The sequence below is a fragment of the Labrus mixtus genome, chromosome 16, assembly GCF_963584025.1.
Source record: "Labrus mixtus chromosome 16, fLabMix1.1, whole genome shotgun sequence".
NCBI lineage: Eukaryota > Metazoa > Chordata > Actinopteri > Labriformes > Labridae > Labrus > Labrus mixtus.
The window spans coordinates 5,459,492-5,482,959 of NC_083627.1; the positions used below are offsets into that span (position 1 = coordinate 5,459,492).

The 23,468-nt window shown below is 40.4% G+C and overlaps 1 protein-coding gene and 1 long non-coding RNA gene across 2 annotated transcripts in view; one reads left to right on the forward strand and one right to left on the reverse strand.

The window, feature by feature from the left end:
• LOC132990656 (uncharacterized) overlaps positions 1-23,468 on the forward strand; it is a 316,893-nt gene that overhangs the window by 107,981 nt on the left and 185,444 nt on the right. The gene's annotated exons all lie outside the window — the stretch shown is intronic.
• Positions 18,870-22,572, reverse strand: LOC132991677 (doublesex- and mab-3-related transcription factor C2-like). The gene is made up of 3 exons (XM_061060522.1): positions 21,931-22,572; positions 19,412-19,641; positions 18,870-19,002 (listed from the first exon to the last, which is right to left on the reverse strand). Exons 1-3 carry the CDS (start codon positions 22,421-22,423, stop codon positions 18,925-18,927), a joined length of 801 nt encoding a protein of 266 aa, XP_060916505.1. The 5' UTR covers positions 22,424-22,572; the 3' UTR covers positions 18,870-18,924.

Genomic DNA, 23,468 nt, shown 5'->3' on the forward strand with positions numbered 1-23,468 from the left:
AGATAATGACGATTAAATAGAATCTTAAATGACTGAATGTGGCTGGGAAGAGACCCCTGAATAACATAACTGCTGCTTGCATTACATGATGTTTGTCCTTTGACGTTTAGCATTAGTTAACTAAGGTAGCAGAGCATCCTGGTGTGATTTTATTAATTAGCATAATATAGAATATTATAACGGTGATGAAGGAACCACCTGAATTTTTTCTGAGCTCCCCAACAGACCCTAGAAGTGCCACTGCACATTGGACCTGAGGGAATAACGATCAAATAATCAGGACACTTGAGACTTATGAATACAGTTTTTTTGTTTTTTTTTAGAAACCTGTGTTTTTTTTCCACCCGTTCTGTTGACGGGTTGATCACTGTGTTTAATGATAGGGGTGATGTCATTTCCAGCACTAGGAGTGAATGTAATCACTCTCTGGAAAAGGGGCGTGAATGGAAACCGGGCTGTGAAGCTCACAAACCTGCTCATTGTGAAAGCCCGACTGTGAGAGTAAATACAGATTAAAGACGAGGCTTTTGTCTGTATGTTATAATGTCCACTCGTCAGTTTGTCATTTGTTGTTGCCACACTGCTTTAAATAAAAAAATAAAACACAACAATAGCTTTTAAGCACCATATTGTTAAAAAATAGTTTTCTCTTACCATTAATGATCTCAGTTAATCCCATTGGACAAAAGGTGTGTACTGTTTTCACTACGTGCAAGTCATTACCTGCGAGGTCTCTATGTCATAGTTCAACATAACGTCTCTGAGATGCAACAGGATGAGTCACACAAACTCACTTTCTGCGGCGCTGCGATATCTCTGCCTGCTGAGTGCTTAGTTTGCTGATCGAGGCCATCACCCTCTTTGTCAATGTTTGAGTTGTTTTAAGGATCTTAAACAGTCACTTTGCATTTATTACACATTTTGAGTTTACTTATCATGCTGTAAAAGGCAAATGCAACACCTGCACTGAGCACACGCACACTTTAGCTTCACTGATGAATATTTAGTCAAATTCACAGCCGTGCCCGACAGGAGAGATAGTCAGGTATTAAAGCAGCACTCTTCAACAACTCTTTTTAAGGACAGCTTTGGTCTTCATATTTGAGAAAAAGTGACTTCTTATGTTCATAGTTGCATTTCTTTAAAAAAAAAAAGAAAGAAAAAGGTCCGCATTATTTAGAATTTAGAATGCATTATGAGATTTGCAGCTTATTTTAAGCCATTTTAATGAGACACAACCATAAATAAATTAAAAAATAAAATAGATGCGTGGCCGAGTCCGCGCCCGCACATCAGAGAACAACACAGATAACATGACAGCTACTTTGTGGCTTATATTGTGTCATTTTAGTCAGGATTTACTCTGGATTTCTCCTTAATGAAGGCTGTCAGCGTTGTGTACCCGCGTGCTTGTGCTCGTGCATGAAGTGTACCGTGACGAAGCACACCTCTCCGAAGTGTGCCAAAGCCAAGGAAGTGTACCGTGCCTGAGCACGATACGGAGCGGTCACACTGGTCAAACGAACTGGACTTTAGGGTTGAAGCGTGCTTGGGCACGTTTTGGATGGCCAGTGAGACCGCGCCCTTAAACACCTAGCTTCAACTTAATACATTTCTGCAGAATCCAAAGTAACTCAATACATCGTCCCTTACATGATTAACGTCTTCACTTATTTGTGCATTCTCAGAAATGTGTAATTTCAGGTCATATTTAAATGTAGCTTAAAACTAGATTTGAGTGATGTTTTTATTTATTGATTGGATGCTCCCATTGACATACATTTCATACATGTATCATAATATAAGACATATTTCTTAATAAAAAGCAGATCACAACTTCACCACTAATTATCGCCTCAGTGTCAAACATTTCATATAATTAACACCTACACAGATAATTCAGCGTCTTTAAAATTTGACATGCCTTTATTTTAGAGACAGGAAAGTGGAGAGAGTCAGAAAATCGGGGAGAGAGAGAGAGTGGGGAACTGGGGGAAGTGGAATCAGAACCTGGGCCGCCCACCTGGAGGACCACAGCCTCTGCCCATGGGGCGAGCGCACCAACCACTAAGCCACATGTGCCCAAACATTTGACATTAACGAGCGTAAAACAAAATCAACCTGTCTCCTTTAAAATTGATTTACTGCAAGAGAAGTGTACGTTTCCTGCACGACTTGGACATGTGTTGAAGGCACCTGTCTGAGTGAGTTATGTGACTTCTATCTATCACGTCTACTGAGCCAAGAATCTGTCAAAATCACTCTGACATCATTTTTGCTGACATACCCTGGTTAACCCGTTACCTGTGTGACTAGAAGGGAAAGACACTGGGGACGCAATTAACTCGCCTATACTGTACATTCATTAGACGCACATTATGGCGCATTGCATCACATCACATCCTTGAAACTCAAGTCTTTATCACCGCTGTGCATTCCTGACCCTACCCAAGCAATAAAGACAACAACAGGAGTGAACGAGGCAATGCATCATATCATTGATGTTGCATAATAGTTACTGTACATGTGGAAAAATGCAGGATTCTCATGTGTCAACAGCACGGGGATATAGACACTATGTTCAGACATGTCAAAACACTTAACACTGACACAGAGGCCTACTTTCCCCCAAACTTTATATTAACAGCTGCTGTAGTCAAAGGTAATCAGCGAGGAATGTTTGCTTTCCCTTTTTGTCAGAGGGGTGTTGGCAGGATACTCATGTTATTTCGTCACTTGTGGCTTTCATAACACTTTCACAGCACACAGGAAAGTTTCAATATGGGTTCAGTTTGGATTTAACATGTGCAGGAAAGAATTATTTAAAAGAGACATGCACTTTCTTTATCTCGTGGGCACAATACCAAGAAATATTTTGAGTTTAAAATCACAACACTAGAGGAAAATCTGCTCTTACCTGACGTTTGTGGAACGTCCCGCTCTGTTAGCAGTCAGTCTCAGCTGGCATGAGAGACATTCGAGGTGCTCCAAACATCTCTGAAGTAATCCTCTGTGCTGACTGGTCAGATATACAGAAAGGTCCAGCGGTTTAGCCCCTCCCCCTTCGAACAGGAACAGCCTCCTCTCCTCAGACTGAGAGGGGAGTAACAGGCTCTCAGCACTGAACTCAGGATGCCAGAAATTCCTGCAGACTTCCTCCGAGCGGGTCCATTGTGCTCTTAAACAATACCTGCATGATAATTGAGCTTTTCTTACTGTACTGTCGGTGAGCAGAAGTTCAGCCAGACTCCTTTATGATACATTAACAGTGTGGTCTTCGACCCTCTTTGTCTTTTATTGATGTGCAGTAAATATCCTTTTATTTTTTAAAAAGGTCCATTTACCAGTTTAAATATAACATAACATATAACATAATACATTTCCTGTAGCTGTATCTTTGTCAGGAAACAGACTCACAACCGCTTTAAAAACTCATTAGTCCCTTTTTCAGTTAAGCTCATTAATGAGCAAAAAATAGAGGAGGAACGGAAAACCAGGAGGCCCCCATTGTACCGATAACTGTAGACATGTCGAAACTGTCTGGAGTGGCATGTGTACATGTGCACAGTGTGCATGCGCCTGTGACTGTAGGAGTGAGTGTGTGTGTACTGTAGCACGGAGAAGTTAAATGTTTTACATTTGTAATTACTGTTTTTATGTTGTCTTCGATGTATTGTCCATGCAGCGATTTCCCAGCATCCTAGACATATTTCTCCCTATGGAGACGAATAAAGAAACCTTGACCTTGACCTTGACATCATTTTGGGTGACCGTGGAGTGATTTGTGAGAAAAAGCCAGCCTGCGTTAACTGCTCTTCAGCCAGACTCCTTTATGATACATTAACAGTATGGTCTTCGACCCTCTTTGTCTTTTATTGATGTGCAGTCAATATCTTTCTTACAGGGTACTGACAGTTAGTGAGCGACGCTGCAGGTGTTACCTTCCTTATCTTGCCAACCAGGTTGTAACAAGCAGAGCCGGATACCCTGACATTGCTTTGTCTTTGTGTGTGAACCTGCCTCAGGTTTGGCAGGTTTTCAAGTCTGACGCCTCAGCTGGGAGGAGGGGGAAGAGGAGGGGGAAGAGGAGGGGGATCTGCGACTTCATTTACTTTTAACAAAATCAATTGCATCACTTAACAGACAACCTGATCAGAAAACATCTGTTACTTGTCACAGTAACAGGACGCACGAAGACATTAGTCACTTAAAATCATGATGTCTAACATTACTCAACCACGTCTGTGCAGGTGGAAACACATTTGTTTCAGGTGAAACTACAACAGGTTAACACCTTTTTTTTTTTTTTTAAAATGACGTCAAGTTTCAGAAAAGTTTTGAGTCATAAAGGTTTATAAATTTAAAAATTGATCCTATATAAACTAATTCTACAGTTTAAGATCTTCAATTTGGATGAAAAATTCTAATTATTTTCAAGTTGAAGATAGCGCTTAGATTTTTATGACCTCTCCTGAATCATGAGTGAAAATAAAATGTTCAGGTTTTTATTGGTCGTGCAACATTTTGCAAAAACAGGCTTCGTTAATTTTTCCAACAGAAAATATAACTTTCCTTCATAAGCATCAGAAGAACCTTTTTTAATTATAACACTTCAATGAAAAAATAACCGGAGGAATGTGATAATTGTTTTTGGTTTCATGAGAAATGATATACGAGTGCGTCCAATGTCAGTCAAATGATTTAATTAGGGAGAGATTTGGATGATTAAACAATGTGAAACTCAATCATGCCAGTGTGTTCTTGTCTTCCAGGTGATGACTTTACCTGTGACAAACTCTGTAACCTGCTGCTTCAAATTTCTCAATCAGAGTCATTAAACTCAGGTGTGGTCACCAAAGGGTGAGGACAAGGGGAAGACAGATTAAAACTGCAAGACGGGGAAAGTTTTGGTTGCATGTAATTACAGGTTCACACCTCTGCATTCCCAGGAACCAACTGCGGTCAAGCCAGCCGCTCCTCGAGTTTACGTGGTGAAGTGAGCCGCCCCTAAATTTTAAGTGCCCACGTATTCTGATCTTTATGGTAAATGCTCCGGACTCCAGAGCGAGCAGGAGTAACAGACAGAGAGAGCGATTTTCACCCGTTATTAATCTCCTTTTCCAGACAAAAAAAAATCTTCCATAAGTAGAAAATGATTCTGATATGGTTGGACTTAGTACGTCCTAGACTACGTGCACAAGTAATATGAAGTACTTTTACTGTGTACTTTTTGAGAAATCCATTGACAAAGTCCCTTATAAATCACTATAATGAGTCTTTTTTTATGACTTTGATGTCTTGTAAAATAAAATTCTTCCATAAGTAGAAAATGATTCTGATATGGTTGGACTTAGTACGTCCTAGACTACGTGCACAAGTAATATGAAGTACTTTTACTGTGTACTTTTTGTGAAATCCATTGACAAAGATTTATTTTATTGACATTGATTTAGAAGGGACTTTGTCCAACCATATCAGAACCATTTTCTACTTATGGAATAATTTTATTTTACAAGACATCAAAGTCATAAAAAAGACTCATTATCGTGATTTATAAGGGACTTTGACAGTGGATTTCTCAAAAAGTACACAGTAAAAGTACTTCATAGTACAGGTGCATGTATTATAGGAAGTACTAAGTCCAACCATATCAGAATCATTTTCTACTTATGGAAAAAATATTTTTTACAAGACATCAATGTCATAAAAAAGACTCATTATAGTGCTTTATAATGGACTTTGACAGTGGATTTCACAAAAAGTACACAGTAAAAGTACTTCATATTACTTGTGCACGTAGTCTATGAAGTACTAAGTCCAACCATATCAGAATCATTGTCTACTTATGGAAGAACATGTATTTCTATATTTTTTTTCCCAGGAAAACACCTTATTTTGAAAAACGGAAGTTATCGCAGACTCGCAGTATTATTCTCAAACTAATTTCACCGACCTCCGAAGCTATTCCCTGAACAGTATTTTGTTTGCTCCCGTTTCACTTCACCATGTAAAAGCGAGGAGCGGCTGGCTTGACCGCAGTAGGAAAACTGCAAGAGACATTCTTTAAAAGTGACACAACCATGGGGCGGCAATATCGTAGTGGCTGGTGTGAGCGCCCCATGTACGGAGGTCGTGGTCCTCAGGGTTCGGGTCCGACCTGTGCCTCCTTTCCCCCACGTCATCCCCCCCCCCCTCCCTCTCTCTCTCTCTCTCTCTCTCTCTCTCTCTCTCTCTCCCTGATTTCCGGCTCTATCCACTGTCCTGTCTCAACGATAAAGGCATAAAAATAAATCTTATAAAACAAAAATACAAAACAAAGAAGTGACACAACCTGTCAAAAACTGGCGTCGTTTCATTTGAGGACAAACATTTGGAGGTAGACAATGCTTCATTGATTGATGATGAACTGAAGCCAATTTTGTGTTGTTTTTTTTTTTTTTTTAACAAATGTCAACCTACACCAGTCAGCATGAATCATCATATTTCACTGCACTTCACATGCTCTAAGAATCACTACTTCTGTATGTTTTAAAGTCTAATGATTCTGTTTTTAATCCTAAAAGCCTAACCAGGGACAGGGGGTGGAAATTATCCACACTAATAAACCTGTACGCATGGCATCTACTTTGTATGTCACTGCACGTGTCCCCGGGGCGGCTCAGTTGGTAGGGTCGGTTGTCGCTCAACTGGAAGGTCAGGTGTTCCATCCCAGCTCCTGCAGCCATATGTACGATGTGTCCTTGGGCAAGATACTTACAGCATAGGAATGTGAATGAATGGGACTAGTTACTATACAGATGGTCTCTTTACATATCAGCCTCAACCATCAGTGTGTGAATGTTTAGGTGTGACCTGCGGTGTAAAAGCCCTTTGAGTAGTCAGAAGACTAGAAAATAACTCTACAAGTTCAAGTCCATTTACCAGTTTAAATAAACATAATACATTTCCTGTAGCTGTATCTTTGTCAGGAAACAGACTCACATCATTTTGGGTGACCGTGGAGTGATTTGTGAGAAAAAGCCAGCCTGCGTTAACTGCTCTTCAGTTTTTATTATTTGTGCAAGTTCATATGTTCATATGTTAAAGGCAGGTCTTAGACTGTACTCAGTATATTAGTTGCAGATACAAATTTGAATGCACCATGAGCTAAATACTTGGCACCATTTAGCAAACGAATAGTCGAGAGGAAAAGCTGGCAGAGATCTCGAGCAGAACAAGACTCATGTCAAAGAGCCGTCTGCTGAGTCTGTGTTCGTTTTGTCTCTTTAATTTCAGAAGCAACAAGAACAGATCCAACTAGAAGCTACATAAATAATTATAAAAGTGTGTGTCATACGGACTGATAAGGTAAATTGTAGCCTTTGAAGTCGATAATCAGAGAACATAAACAGTTATAATAATGATAATAAAAGTTAGATTGATATGGTGATGGTGTTAGGATACGGATGAAATGCTCGTAAAGTAGTGCAGTGAGCACTAAGTCATCGTTGCGGTATGCCGTTACTCTTATCAAGATTTATAGCTGAGGTGCTGACTTATTGAAAAATAACACGACAGAGTGGCTTTATATTAAGGTCACATATTATACTCAATTATCCAATCTTTATTTGTATAGTGGCAATTCAAGCAGGTAAAAGACCCTAAAATATAATGTAATAAAAATCCACTCTGATCCTGTAATTATTTTTAGCAGCCCTGCTCAGAACAGGCTGTTTCTGTGTCTGTACCTTTAAATATGTAAATTAGCTGTGTCTGACCACGCCCCCTCTCTGGAAGGGCTTGGGTGGCTCGGGCTTTCTCGCGCCATGTCCTATTGTTGACGGTTAGAAGGCAGACTCAGAGGGCAGAACAAACACCTAGCTGTGGAAGTGTCACCCACCTGGGGGAGGGGCTACTGCCCTTTGTGATGTCATGAAGGGAAAATCTCCAAACGGCCTGTTTGAGCACACATTTTCTGAAAAGTGGAGCAGTCAGAAGACGGAGAGGATGGACTTTTCTCACAATTGTGTTATTTTTAGACAGACTAGGGACACATATTAGTGTTAGAGAAACATGGTGAAGTGTATTTTATGTGACCTTTCAAGGAGAAGGGGGGTGAATACCTGGGGGGGGGGGGGGGGGAGTATTCCTGTAATACTTTCATACATCTGAATGCCTCTCTGTGTGTACACTGTGTATTTTACATTTCAAGTCAAAGCATAATGACTGAAACAGGTGAGTATAATAAAAGTCACTCCTTCCATGCCACTTTTCTGCACACCACCCTCGCCATAAATCTTTCGTCGCCCACTTATGAGCACAACATTTCTTCCTTTTCGCTCTACTCCTTGTCAAATCTCCTGCAGGATATTGCTCACTTTGTTCCCAGGCTGCCGTCGACTCCTGCACCGAGCCAGGAATGTTTTTTTTCATACCGTTTCCATTGTCCGCTCTACTTGGCACCACGCCTCGCTCTGCTCACAGAGCCCCTGAATACCTCCCCTCATTAGTATCTGTCCGCCTTTCTAAAGATGAAGATTACAGGTTTTCTATTTGTTAACATAGATCATAATCATAAAGACTTTATTGACTAAATACTTTCTTACCTGAGCTCTCCAAACAGTGTCTCTTATGTAAACTTAATTCAAATGATGACTCTAATCCTGAACCCTAAACTCAACTCTTGAACAAGTGACGACAGGACCAGATCTGACGACATGAAACGGAAACTCAAAAATTAGTCTCTCCCTTCTGTTGCTTTTTTTTCATCTATATTTTCACTGAATATTTTTTCTAAATCGTCAGACAGGAGCCTCTCTGTGTGACTGCATGTACTCCAGGTACTCCGGCTTCCTCCCCGCAGTCCAAAGACATTCTCGTTAGGTAAACTGGTGACTCTAAATTGCCCATAGGTGTGAATGTGAGTGGCTGGTTGTCTGTCAGCCCTGTGATTGGCTCCAGACACCCCCCCAGCCCCGAACAGGAAAAGCGGTATAGATAATAAATGGATTTTTTTCTATATGTTTGCATTCAAAATGACCCCTTTCTTATTTTAATTTGATTTGTTTTAACCATTTTTATTCTTCTTTCTGTGTTTTTAAATTCCCCCCCCCCTCCTGCTTTTTGTTGTACGTTTGTACTGTCTCGGTGTGTCTGGACTAGTGTTTGGGTTTCTTATGCGTCACCTAATGAGCGTCCTGTTTGTTAGTGAAGCACTTTGATTGCTATCAAAACTCTCAGCAGCTGCGGCTTTAGATCCGACGCTCTCATCATGTTTGTTATTCCTCAAACTAGATGATTTGGCTGCTTTGAGAGATAAAGGATCATTCGACGACTGCATGCACATTTTTCTCCGCTAAACACTTCTGATTTGTTGATCCATGTCATTCCTGTTTATTGTCTATGTGAAACTTTCATGTTGCAGTCTCGGCCCGAAGACTCTCTTGGAAAATAAATCCTGCATCTCAAACGAGGATATTTTCCAGGTAAAAGTTATTATTATGATTACACAGAACGCTGGTAATATGTAAAACAAAGGAAGTGTATCTGGATAGATGAATAACCCTGATCACATGATGCTCCAAGTCATGCACAGAGCCAGTAGCACGTCTCCATAGGTATCACTGTTAGACTGAACACCAGCACTGAGTGTTATGTATTCTAAAGATCTAAAAAAAATCAATATTAACGCACACATTTCATAGATCCAAGGGCAAAATCCTGCTCAACCCTTCTCCCGCCTGAAGGATTTACTGGATTGATCCTTACAGAAACACTCATTAGGGTGTTGAAATCATCCGTGGCTTTAACCAGGGCAGCGTATCTTTAATGTGTTTTTTTCTGCATTCCTGGAGCACACTGGACAGGTTTTTATCAGTAGGTGTTATCTCAGGCGCGCCCAGACGCCACCTCACACACATCAGCACAGGGAACAAAAGTCCCGACAGCTTCTATACCGGCTGAGCACGCTGACACCGAGCTGTTTGAACACCGCTTAGCCACACATGTCAGAAGAGCTCAACAGAGGAGGAATGCACGTCAGAACTAACAAATCGCACACCGGAAGCTGCTGCAATTAAATTGAAGTTAATCACCCCTGCAGGGCAAACTATCAGTCCTGGGGGGACAGGGCCTTCTCTATTGCTGCTCCTACCCTCTGGAACTCACTCCCAAAAACCATCAGAGACTCCCCCTCACGCTCCACCTTCAAGAAATCCCTAAAAACTCATCTCTTCAACACTGCCTACAACCACTAACTCCCCCCCCCCCCTTACATTACTCCTTCGTTGTTCTGTCCTCGTCGTTCTTGTTTTGTTTTTTGCTTTTGGTTGTTTTAGCGTCTTTTAGTATTCAGAAAAGCGCTTTATAAAACGAATGTATTATTATGATAATCATGTAACGTTTCGGGTCCTCGCTCTTCACCAGACATGAACATGTGACTGGACACACCTCCACATATACACAGACCCCGAGGTCATCTGACAGGTCGATTTATACAACCCCAGGAACAATATAAGCTATGCAAAACATTCATCTTAAAGGTCTAAAGGACGTATGCAAAGACACTACTGATACAAAAACCTAAATGATTTTACATTGGCACACGACTCCAGCAGAAACAACCTGCAGTAACCGGAGGATTACCATAATAACTTGAAATGCCTGAATGTATCCTGATGTGTAAAGTCAAACCTCCGACAGCTCTGGCGCTCTCCACTAATGCATGTCCACAGCTCCTGTTTGTGCATGCATGTGATTCAAGCCTGTGTGTGTGTGAGAAGCATGTCTCTCAATGACAGAGTTTAGGACCAGAGTTTCCCCTCGGGGATAGGGTCAAGTTGAGCTATACGATTACAGCTCGATAAGGACATTTTAATGGACTTCTGTCCTTGTCCCAAGTATTCAAACACCGAGGGAGAATCGATTTAATGATGGATAAATGTGGCTATATGGCCTGATTCTACTTGTTACCACTGGACCTTCTTCTGGCTGACTTTGCTAACAAGTTGGCAAAGTTAGCAAACTTCAAAGTGGTGGTTTTTTTTTGAACAGTTGAAAGAAATGACAACTTTTCAGCTTTGTACATTTTGTACAGACTCTACACTTTACTCCTGGTTCAAATGTGACCCATGCTATCCCTTTAGCTTATGATGATAGACCGAAGAAGACGTGACTAATGCTAAGCTAAGTACATATCTAAGTATCATATCATCTAAGTGAAATTCTGGATGATTAAACGGTATAGGCGCGGCTTTTACACTTGGTAGTGCAAGCTGGAGGTGAGTTGTTGAAGTACGCAACATTCGGCTGGTGACACTTTCCGGTCTGCTCACTCTTATTGGCTATTGTAGGTCGTCAGTCGGAGGAAACCCGCTCTATGAGATTTACAGTTAGAGGGGGAGGATATGACTCGATCAGGGGCAGTAAAATAATCATATTGAAACCTCACACTTAAAGATTATTTGGACAAGTGTGTAGCCAGTCTAAGTTTTTAAGACTATAGCAGACACATCTTATCATGATTTCTTATTGAAATATGAGTTTTATGTTCTGACAGATGACATTTTATAGATTCAAAACCTTTGATGATTGTTTCGCTGCAGAGAAGCGTCCAGCATACAGTATGAGGTGTGTCTTCTTTGGCATGCAGGCGTCCTATTGTTCTGCAGAGCTCTCACATATCTTATCGGTTCTGTGGAAGAAGCTGCGCCGCCTCCTTTATTACTTTTATTAAACATCACTCTCTCTTTCTTTTTCAATCTGCCATCACAAGCTTTTCAAATATGTTTACTGAGTGGAAAACGTTCTTGGGTTTTAAAAAAAATACTCAAGAAACCAAAATAACTTTTGTACATGCTAAATATAAAAGAAAATGATCTAAATCAAGTCTGTGTTAGATTTCATCTAGTCAATCAGATAATGAGGTGTCATTTTTCAGCAGAGAAAGTAAGAAAGATGCTTCAAACTAGATTATACTGAAACATATTTTCTAATGTTAACTTGTCTCCAGTGCAGAGATGAAAAAAAAGGTCAATAAACTTGCAGATTGTTTTAGAAAGTGTGCATAAAAAAGATTTACAGATTATCTTCTCTTTTAAATTTCATCTGCAAATACATCCCAAAAAAAAGTACTCTCATCATCGTGCAGATTAAAATCTATTCACAATATATTTCACCAGTAATGTGGAGTTACGAGTTTTATGTTCTGACAGATGACATTTTATAGATTCAAAACCTTCGATGATCATTTATCTCAGAGAAGCGTCCAGCATACAGTATGAGGTGTGTCTTCTTTGGCATGTAGGCGTCCTATTGTTCTGCAGAGACCTCACATATCTTGTCGGTTCTGTGGAAGAAGCTGCTCTGCCTCCTTTATTACTTTTATTAAACATCACTCTCTTTCTTTTTCAATCTGCCATCACAAGCTTTTCAAATATGTTTACCAAGAAACCAAAATAACTTTTGTACATGAATCAAGTCTGTGTTAGATTTCATCTAGTCAATCAGATAATGAGGTGTCATTTTTCAGCAGTAAGAAAGATGCTTCAAACTAGATTATACTGAAACATATTTTCTAATGTTAACTTGTCTCCAGTGCAGAGATGAAAAAACGGTCAATAAACTTGCAAATTGTTTTAGAAAGTGTGCATAAAAAAGATTTCACACATATCTTTCATAACTGTCTAATCTCCTGACATTCCTGCCAACAAAAGCTAAAAATAATTCTGATGAGATTATTTTCTCTTTTAAATGAATTTCACAAGAATTGCTTCTTGCAAATATGAAAACATGCACCGATGGCCCCGACGAAAAGCAGACACGCAGCAGGCTGGTGTCTGTTATCTTTGGCTCAGAGGCATCATCTGTGCACTTACAGCTTCATTAAATTGTGTCCAAAGAGAAAACGGAGAAGTGTGTTTGAACCTTCTTGTGACTTTCAGTGAAATGAAAAGCATTGAATTTCACACTTCAGCAGATTTCTCTACCAGCACATTGTGAGCGGGGCGGAGATTTCCCCTCACTCGCAGATCTGCATTTTGTTAACATGCTGCGATCAGTTTTAGGTGTGTCTCTAAAAGGTTATGTTTTAGAGTTTTGGTAAAATGTCAAGTCATACTGGTTTGTAATCTAGTAAAGTCATGCACGCTATTAAAGTATAATTGTTGTGACATTTGACCTGCACAGCCTGTAGGCCTGTTTTATGGCTCACAACACTTTGCAGTACTTGACTCAACTTGAGTACCTTTCGTTTCTGCCAACTAATGTCCTTAGCCCACAACTGTTTAGAAAAAAAAAAGTGAACTTTGTTTTAACCAGCAGTAACCTCCAGGGCTGAAGAAAAAAAACATAAAAACTGCAGTTCCTCAAATGGCCACTTTGAACCACAATATTTAATAACCAAACTTTACAGCAGAAATAAATAAATAATTAATCTTTTTATTTTATCCAGGTTAAAAGTTACACAAGAAAGAGGTGGAAGGTCGTCTAAATAAATAAATAAATAACTGGTGAGTGCTGCTAGCTGGCTGCTGGGTTTTACCTCAGCTTGTTAAAGTCACTGAATTTGACCTCTCAGGATGGTGACAGCCAACATTTCAAACTGGGAGCTCAAATAGGATGATCTTTAACCAGTGGGTGACCTCAGGGTGGCTCTGTTCACTCTTATATGAAGTCTGACTTTTAACTGCATTTTAACAAAGAGCACGGTTTAGACCTCTTCTTTTATGAAGTGTCTACAGATAACATTTTTATGAATCAGCGCTATATTCAAATTCAGTTATGATGAATCCATCAATAGAGATGAGGTGCAGATTAAAGAGGAGACACACTTTTCTTCATTGCACATAATCACATTGATGCATACTTTTATCTTAAGATATTTTCGGGTTATTCTTGCCTTTATTTTTAGAAACAGGAAATCTTGGGCGGGGGGGGGGGGAGGCACAGGCTCTATGTTAGCCCCTATGCAGACTTTTTTACTAAGTATGACAGAGGTTATCATAGAAGTGGAAGTCTCTGTAATCATTGAGCATTGTACAAACACAGAACCTTAAACCTAAGTCTTTTCAAAGTATCCAGATCCTGTTCTTTTTGTACATCATGGGTTGACATCAGCTCAGTGTGGAATTCATTGCTCAACCTTTGCAGAGATAAAGCAGTGAAGATTTCTGCCAAATATTTGGACAATCACAGAAGCTTGAGGCCTCGCTCGAATAGAAAACAGTTCCCTCTAAGCAGCTTATCTACTTCCAGTTACAACGTTTCATAACGGACTTGGCATGCCCTCCCTGAGGAACGCTGTGAATTTCCTCGGAACTGCTTTTGTGTTTCAGAAAATATGAGGCACCAGTCTCTACAAGTGTCATTACTGTCTATTCAAAATAATTCTGGAGTCATGCAGCACAAAAAACTGTACACAAACAAAAGCAGACTGCCAGGTAGAAAAGGCCAGAGCTTCAGTGCTGCTCTGTGTTTTTATATAAAACATATTACAACTTAAGTCTGAGTGAAGTATGTTAGGCGTGGTTGAAATCTGTGCTTGTGTATTGAGTGAATGTTCCATTGTTTGTGTTGCAATTTCAATAAGGGAGTGAGGATTTCTTAAGGCTGTGACGGTGATTTCAAACCCACCCAGTAAATGCTGCCTTTTGCGTTCTCGCCCCTCACAAAGTGAAAACAGCTCCTGTCAGCAGTGACTGAGATCCTCTTATACCTGAGGGTGTGAGTCGAGGCAGGCGAGGGGGGGGGGGGGGGGTGTTGATGCTTCCAACAAAGAGGTTCATATTGTTTTCTAAAGCGTTACCACTGCTGAGCTCATTCTGTGGTTCAAACTCCAGTGATGACTTCTTTACGCTGTTTGAAGTTTGTGCTGATTGATTGGAGTTTTTATTTTTTTTGGTGTCCTCCAAAATAAGCGTCTGTTCTTTTCTTCATCTTAACATCGAGATGATCAGCAGCACTCTGACCAAATGTTTGACAAGTAAGAAGGAAATCTCACGCCCAGACCTCTAACCGTTTTTTTTAGCAGTTTGCTGTTCTGTACCAGCTGTGCCTGTACTCTAACATCTCGTCTACATTTGGCAGAATGATGGTCTTGGCCGTTCATTTTTCACACGGCTAAAGGGACAAGTTTGTCCAGGTCTGACTGCATGTGGTTGCGTTGTAAGTGAAGGCTCTTTGCTTTGTGTTAAGTTGTACAAAAGTTTGATAGAGTCGGCATTTCCAATATGGCAACCGTCATGGACGGGCTTCTAAAAAAGCCTTTCAGAAACCAACGGTTGACGTCCATGTTTTTATACAGTCTTTGACTGGTTATCGCATGCCTCTATGCTCAAAGGCCCAACTTGAGACAAGGCTAAGTGTTGGAACCAAATGAGGTGTTTGTTTTGTGTGATGCTATTTTCCTTGCGGTTGTGTGTGTTGGCCCTCTACTGGGCACTATGTGTAGCCTGGGCGGATGCTGTGGTTAAGGCAAGGCTCCAGGTGAGGTGGGACAGGTGATTGAATGGAGGCAAACAGTTTTTACCGTGTCAGCCTGTCGGAGTTAAACGCATCCAACGCGGATTTGTTTGTTTTATTTATAGACGTAGTGGTTCGTCATATTTTCCTTTATTTGATAAGAAGTGTTTAAAAATAAATGGGTTGAAATATCCAAATCAAATCATCAACGGATTGTGTTAATTTCTTCGAGCTAAGCACGCGTCCGAAAGCTTCCACATTCATCCCTCAAGTGACTTTTCTAAACAATATTGGGTTTGTTAAAATTGGTCACTACACTAAGTATTAGCTCGGCCCTTTGCTGCGTGTCGTCCCCCTACTCTCTCCTCCCAACATTTCCTGTCTCTCAGCTGTCCTATCTAATAAAGGCAAAAAATATCTTAAAAATAGGATTCATATCCATTGTGCATGAAGTCTGTGGAGCATGCTCTTCATTCCTGAAGATTATAGGCATGTAAGCATACTGGTGTTAGCATTTAGCTCGAAGCTTCAGTGTGCCTAAAAGAAGATGCTAGCATGAAGTGTTAGCTAGTACACAAACGAACAACAGTCATCAACAAGGCAGGAAGCAGCTCATTGTGTTCTTATACTTTTAAATGTATTGTCACACACCTTTTAGAGTGAAGGCTCCAGATCATGGTGACAGAGTCTGGTCCCAGATCCAGATCATGGTGACAGGGTCTGGTCCCAGATCCAGATCATGGTGACAGAGTCTGCTAAAATAAACAAACAAACAAACAAACAAAGATGTTCTCTGTGGTTACAAACCATGAATTCTGCAGGGATAAAGACAGGAAGTAAGACAAAGAGAAAGAAGGAACTTTTTGTCAAAGTGTTCTCAGGAATTCAGAGGATCACACAATGAGGCAGTACACAGGCACACACACACACACACACACACACACACACACACACACACACACACACACACACACACACACACTCCTCACCTCTTGCCCGCTGCACTTTGTGAACTCTTTGAAGTTGCTGATGTTAACAGGAATCCCTCTGATGAGAAATCCCACCGGCGTGGAGAGGAACGAGTGGAGCTGTGTTGCTGCTGTTCACCTCCTCCTGTTAGTCTTTATAAAGCTCTGACGCCCGGGTGACAAATATCAGGGAACAACAGTCAACGAGCACAGGGTCAGATGGATGAACAGAGTCGTCTGCTGAAGAACACAGACAGGTATTAAGATCTCTTAAACATATAAAATGTACAATGTACTCCACAACTGTTTAAGATCCTGAATCAAAAAATGAGGCCCCAGGCTGCAGACTCATTTTTTAGTGTTACAGTATGTTTATTTATTTATCAGTTTATTTGTCATGTAGGCATTGTTGCATCTAGTTAAAGTGCGACCAATGCAACGTTTATAGGACTTCTTCTAGTCAGGGCTCATTTCCCGTCCTCGTCCCTGGTCAGGCTTTTAGGAAACAACACACACAGATGATACAACAACACTCCTAAACAGACATAAAAACTGCAACTACAGACATATAAATGATAAGATAAGATAAGCAGCGACACAGATGTCACACTTCTATTGTTCTGCTTGTGTGTACGTGTACGTGTACTTTTTGATCCTGCACACATGTCTTGTTTGTGTAAATGGTGTAAGCATTCAGCAGAAATGTGTGCTCTTTGTGCCTGTGTGATGCACTCTGCACTCTGAAGGGTGCTAAATAAACTTGTCATGCCTTATGTCAACATATCAGTCGTTCTTTGTATAGTGCCAATTCATAACAAGTGTTATCTCGAGGCGCTTTACAAAAGAGCGAGTGAAAGACCTTACTCAGAGAGGGAGATGGGATAAGATGCAGGAAGGAGTTCTACCTTTGTATTCCTCACTGTTGTCCACACTTCCTTGTGAGCAGGCCGTGCATGAATGAGGACGGCGGTGGTCGTGTGTGTGGTCTATGTCGTGTAGAAGTCTAACAGTATTTGGATTATGCTGTCCCCTGGTGGACGTTATGACAAAGTGCAAAATCTTTAAAAGCACCAAAATGATCTAAAATCACAAGAAAAACTTAAACCTTTGATTTGTACTGAAGTGTCCTCCAGATACCCTGCTGCTTTGTCCTTGTTATGGATAATACAAGTAGAAGGTTTAGTTCAACTTTGTCGGACATTTTCTGCCACTTTAAACTTCTTCTCCTCTAAAGTCAGAGGAATAAACTTTCAAGCCCACTTTAAGTATTTATGAGGAGTTTTACCTTTTCATCTCAGACAAATAGTACAAAATATAATTTAAAAAACAAAGTTATCTTCACACTTTAATGCCTTGATAGTTGTAATGCAGGCTTTATTGTTGTGTTTATTTCTCTATAAAGTCAAAGTCAAAAGTCAAAGTCAACTTTATTGTCAATTTCAAAATATGCCAGACATACAGTGGAATCGAAATTGCGTTTGTCTCCGACCCACGGTGCAATACAACCAAAATGAGGTAAAAAGATAAAATAAAATGAGGTAAAAATAAGATAAATAATATCTAAATAATAATATAAGCAGACTGAGAAGGTTAGTACCAATGAGATTTGATATGAAATTAAATTTCAAAACAATAAATATTGGATTGTGACTAGATCGCTAACTAGCGGGGCGGCTGTCACTCAATTAACCGGAAGGTCGAGGGGTCGATCCCCAGCTCCTGCAGCAACATGTCCGATGTGTCCTTGGACAGGACACTTAACCCTGAGTTGCTCCCGCTGCCTCGTCGATGGCGTGTGAATGTGTGTAAATGAGAATACTTCTGATGGTCTTAACACAGCAGCCTCTACCGTCAGTGTGTGAATGTGTAGGTGTGACCTGCGGTGTAAAAGCACTTTGAGTAGTCAGAAGACAAGAAGAGAAATATACAAGCTCAAGTCGATTTCCCATTTAACTGATCAAATAGTCATTAAATGTTTTAACCAAAAAATAACACAAACAAATAAAGCAAAATGAATTGTGATTGCTTCTTCAAAAGTATATTTTATTTATGTTTATGTTTAGGTACAAAAAGAACAACCCATAACATTGATGCACTAGTGACATTTATTCATAAGGTTATTGAATAAACACCTAATGGACAGTCAGTAGTATCATGAACAATCAGCAAAGCAAAGAAAAATATGTAGAAAAATAAGAAAAAACTTAGATTTTTCAGTATAAACAAACACAATGAGAATAAAAAGAGGGATTCAACTTCCTCTCAAGTTTCCTGAATGATTTGCTAATTGGGGCTAATCTTTAACGCTGCTTTTGAACTCATACTTTGATGTAAGAAAACGTAACACTGAAGACGATAACAATCGACCTGCAGTTGAGTTGACTTCCAAAATTAACAAACAGTGGGCAGAAACTCACATGGCGGAAAATCTGAACATGACTGCGGAACATCAGGGACCCCCCTATGAACGTTTATAGTCCCCTTGTTATCTTTCTTATCCTCCTTTCATCGAGGAGTCTCAGTGAGTTTGACCTCCTGGGGGGCCTCTTGGAGCAGAGCTGGCTGACGGGTGAAGGACGTCCTGCAATCCTGACAACTGAACAAACACGGGATAGATATTATTTTTTTGACCTCCTCGTAGTTCATAACACGACTAAGAAGTCAAAACACCGTGTACACATTACGGTCCGGGTTGCCAGGTCTGATTTGGGCTGCTTTGTAAGTGCTGCTGTGGGTACATTTTGTTTGTGGACCTATTTTTGTTGTCAAGTCAATTAATAATAAAAATCCATATGGTGTGGCGCAGGTAGCCTAGTGGTTAGTATGAGCACGCCCCATGTACGGAGGCTGTAGTCCTTCAAGCGGGCAACCCGGGTTCGAATCCTAACCTTTGGTTTCTTTCCATCATGTCATTCCCCACTCTCTATCCCTCTATATGTTTACAAAGTTATAGTAGAGGTTTACGTTTAAGTAGCCTGGAGTGCTAAAGGAGAGCGTACACTTACAGCAGGAGGTCCAGGCTCAGGCGGAGGCGGGTTATACAGAGCACCTGGCTGGAAATGGGGGAACATCAGGGGTCCACAGAGGGCGTCGTCGTAAAGCCCCGGAGGCATGTTGATCATGAAGTTTGGACACAGGGCGTAGCTGCCGGAGTAATGACCAGGCATCCAAAACGGAAAGTGGATAAAAGGCAGAGGTGGAGGAGGCTGGTCAAATTCACCAAAGTTAGGAGCATCTGGAAGAACGGTTAGATTTTAGTTATAGGGGCGTCTGGAAGGAAAGGTTAGATTTTAGTTATAGGAGCGTCTGGAAGGAAAGGTTAGATTTTAGTTATAGAAGAGTCTGGAAGGTAAAGTTAGACTTTAGTTATAGGAGCGTCTGGAAGGAAAGGTTAGATTTTAGTTATAGGAGCGTCTGGAAGGTAAGGTTAGACTTTAGTTATAGGGGCGTCTGGAAGGTAAGGTTAAGACTTTAGTTATAGAAGAGTCTGGAAGGTAAAGTTAGACTTTAGTTATAGGAGCGTCTGGAAGGTAAAGTTAGATTTTAGTTATAGGAGCGTCTGGAAGGTAAGGTTAGACTTTAGTTATAGGAGCGTCTGGAAGGTAAGGTTAGATTTTAGTTATAGGAGAGTCTGGAAGGTAAAGTTAGACTTTAGTTATAGGAGCGTCTGGAAGGTAAGGTTAGATTTTAGTTATAGGGGCGTCTGGAAGGTAAGGTTAGATTTTAGTTATAGGAGAGTCTGGAAGGTAAAGTTAGACTTTAGTTATAGGAGCGTCTGGAAGGTAAGGTTAGACTTTAGTTATAGGGGCGTCTGGAAGGTAAGGTTAGATTTTAGTTATAGGAGAGTCTGGAAGGTAAAGTTAGACTTTAGTTATAGGAGAGTCTGGAAGGTAAGGTTAGATTTTAGTTATAGGAGCGTCTGGAAGGTAAGGTTAGATTTTAGTTATAGGAGAGTCTGGAAGGAAAGGTTAGACTTTAGTTATAGGAGCGTCTGGAAGGTAAGGTTAGACTTTAGTTATAGGAGCGTCTGGAAGGTAAGGTTAGATTTTAGTTATAGGAGAGTCTGGAAGGTAAGGTTAGATTTTAGTTATAGGAGCGTCTGGAAGGTAAGGTTAGACTTTAGTTATAGGAGCGTCTGGAAGGTAAGGTTAGACTTTAGTTATAGGAGCGTCTGGAAGGTAAGGTTAGACTTTAGTTGTAGGGGCGTCTGGAAGGTAAGGTTAGACTTTAGTTATAGGAGCGTCTGGAAGGTAAAGTTAGACTTTAGTTATAGGAGCGTCTGGAAGGTAAGGTTAGACTTTAGTTGTAGGAGCGTCTGGAAGGAAAGGTTAGACTTTAGTTGTAGGGGCGTCTGGAAGGTAAGGTTAGACTTTAGTTGTAGGGGCGTCTGGAAGGTAAGGTTAGACTTTAGTTATAGGAGCGTCTGGAAGGTAAGGTTAGACTTTAGTTATAGGAGCGTCTGGAAGGTAAGGTTAGACTTTAGTTATAGGGGCGTCTGGAAGGTAAGGTTAGACTTTAGTTATAGGAGAGTCTGGAAGGAAAGGTTAGACTTTAGTTATAGGGGCGTCTGGAGGTAGACTGTCTATCGCTTTGCCTTTAATTTCTTCAGTAATTGATGGTTTTGTTTATAAAAAATGTTCATTGGTTTGTCCTCAAAGGCTTTTTATGTCCATCTTAACTTGAAATGTTTTTATTGTAACCATAACATGAAACCCAGAAAAGCAACCAATCCCCACATCTAAGAAAGTGAAACCCCAGACCCTGAGACTATTAATATGGTTAGAATCCGTTTTTATGGAAATATACAACTTAATTAAATAACTTACACACAAAAAATGTAGCTTATTAAGAAATCTTTGATCTTTAAAGTAAATATTTATAGTAATACTGACGTACTATTTTTCTTACGTATATACTTACTGGTATTTTTTATCCAAAGTAATGAGAAATGCATTTTTAAAAGTCAATGAAAAAACCTTTTTAATCTGGCTTTAAATGTAGGTTTAACTTTACAATGTTTGTATTGTTTAAACTCTGGTATTTACTTTGTCTTATTCCAATTTTTACTACTGTAGCCGATTGATTTAATTTTATTAAAAGTTTTCTCTATTTTATAAACTATTTTAATATCTTCCTACTTGTTTTAGTCTCTCTGTTATTTAATTATTTCTATGAATTTCCTGTCTGTTCCTTTGTGAAACACTTTAAGCTGCATGTTTTTATGTATAAAAGTATGACTGTATTCTTCAGAACCCCCCCCCCCCCTTCTTCACCCCACGATCATAGGCCATGATGACATCACTGCAATGGAATCTTCAGTCGTCTGTTTTACCCCCTTTTTTTTTTCTTTTGTGTCGCAAAAAAAAATGAAAATTTAGAATTGAAAAAATGTTTTTTTCTTATAAATGAATAAGCTTTAAACTAATAGCATGTAATATGAATGATCTCAGTTGCTTTGTTTGTTAAACCCCCCCCCCCAAAATAATAATCAACTTACTAAAAGGGGTGCACGACTCTCCCTCACCTGAAGCGAAGGGCAGCCCGTTCCTGCTCTCCAAACCGGCCAGACTCTGTCGTCCCTCGGCAGGTCTGCTCCGGAGATCCAGAGGTGTCGAGGGGTTGTTGTTGGTGTCCCGCTCCAGGACCGGGACCCCTCCCGATGTGGGGCACAGATATCCAGATGTGCCCGAGGCCGCACAAGGTGTTTTCTTAGCTGCAGGTTTCTTCACGCCGAAAGTTGAGTCGACGCGCGGATATTGCTCTCCGTTTTTGAATTTCTTGAGTCCTCGCTGGATTCTTGTTCTCTCCGCCACCAAGCAACACTTCCAGCAGTCACATCTCAGAAAAGGGCACAGCTTTGTGTGGCCCTTCTGCGGGACAATGATGCCATGGTGTCTGCACCGGCTGCATTTTGGTTGTCTTGACATCTGCTCTTTTGACATCTGCTCCTTAGATAGACACCCCCGATTAAATACATACTCGTGACCCCGACTGAACTTTGCATGAAAATGTATCATTGCCAAGTGTGGGAAAGTCTGATATTACTGGCCCGTTGCCAAACAGATACAGGGACCAATCAAGAGCTGAAGGGACTTGAGTTTAGTTGCTGTGCTGCTTGGTCAGACAACTTTCACATGAGAAAGTTCAGTGTGATACAAAGTCACATCTGGTGCCCTCAGTGAGAATAGATTTTGTGTAAGACATCAAGGTTTACTGTAAGTAAAAGTGAATCACTATATTTTATATAACAACCTTTGTTAGTTCTCATACAATAAGGACAGTATAATGTATAAAACGTTAGTCTTTATGTCAATACACTTCAGAGTTAAAGGGATGGAAATATCCACAGATGCAGCATACACTTAGCTGACAGGTTGTGTTACATGTAATGCTTTAGTGGGTGTTTCTTGTGAACTCGTCTACAGCAGTACATTCGTGAAGGAACTCCAGCTGGCTTCTCCTAACAGGTACCATGTTGATTCTTTTTGACTGCACATGATACACTTATACAATATTGATAAGTACCTCATACAAGCCCACTTAAAAAACATGAATTATGATTTTAAAGGTCACATATTATGCAAAATCCACTTCATGTTTTTCAATACTAATATATGTCCCTAGTCTGTCTACAAACCTACCAATTATAAGAAAAGTCTGTCCTCGCCATCTTTTGCCTGCTCCACTTTTCAGAAAATGTGTGCTCAAACAGGCCGTTTGGAGATTTTCCCTTCATGACATCACAAAGGGTAGTAACCCCTCCCCCAGGCGGGTGACACTCCCACAGCTAGGTGTTTGTTCTGCCCTCTTAGTCTGCCTTCTCATCGTAAACAACAGGTCATGGAATGAGAAAGCCCTAACCAACCAACTAAGCCCTTCCCAAAGAGGGGGCGTGGTCAGACACAGCTCATTTACATTTAAAGGTACAGACACAGAAACAGTCTGTTCTGAGCAGGGCTGAAATAGAGGGGTTTATAGACATGATCAAATACAGGATCAGAGTGGATTTAGAACAAGAAACTTCACGTTTTGGGGAGCTCTGAGACTTATTTAAACTGGTTG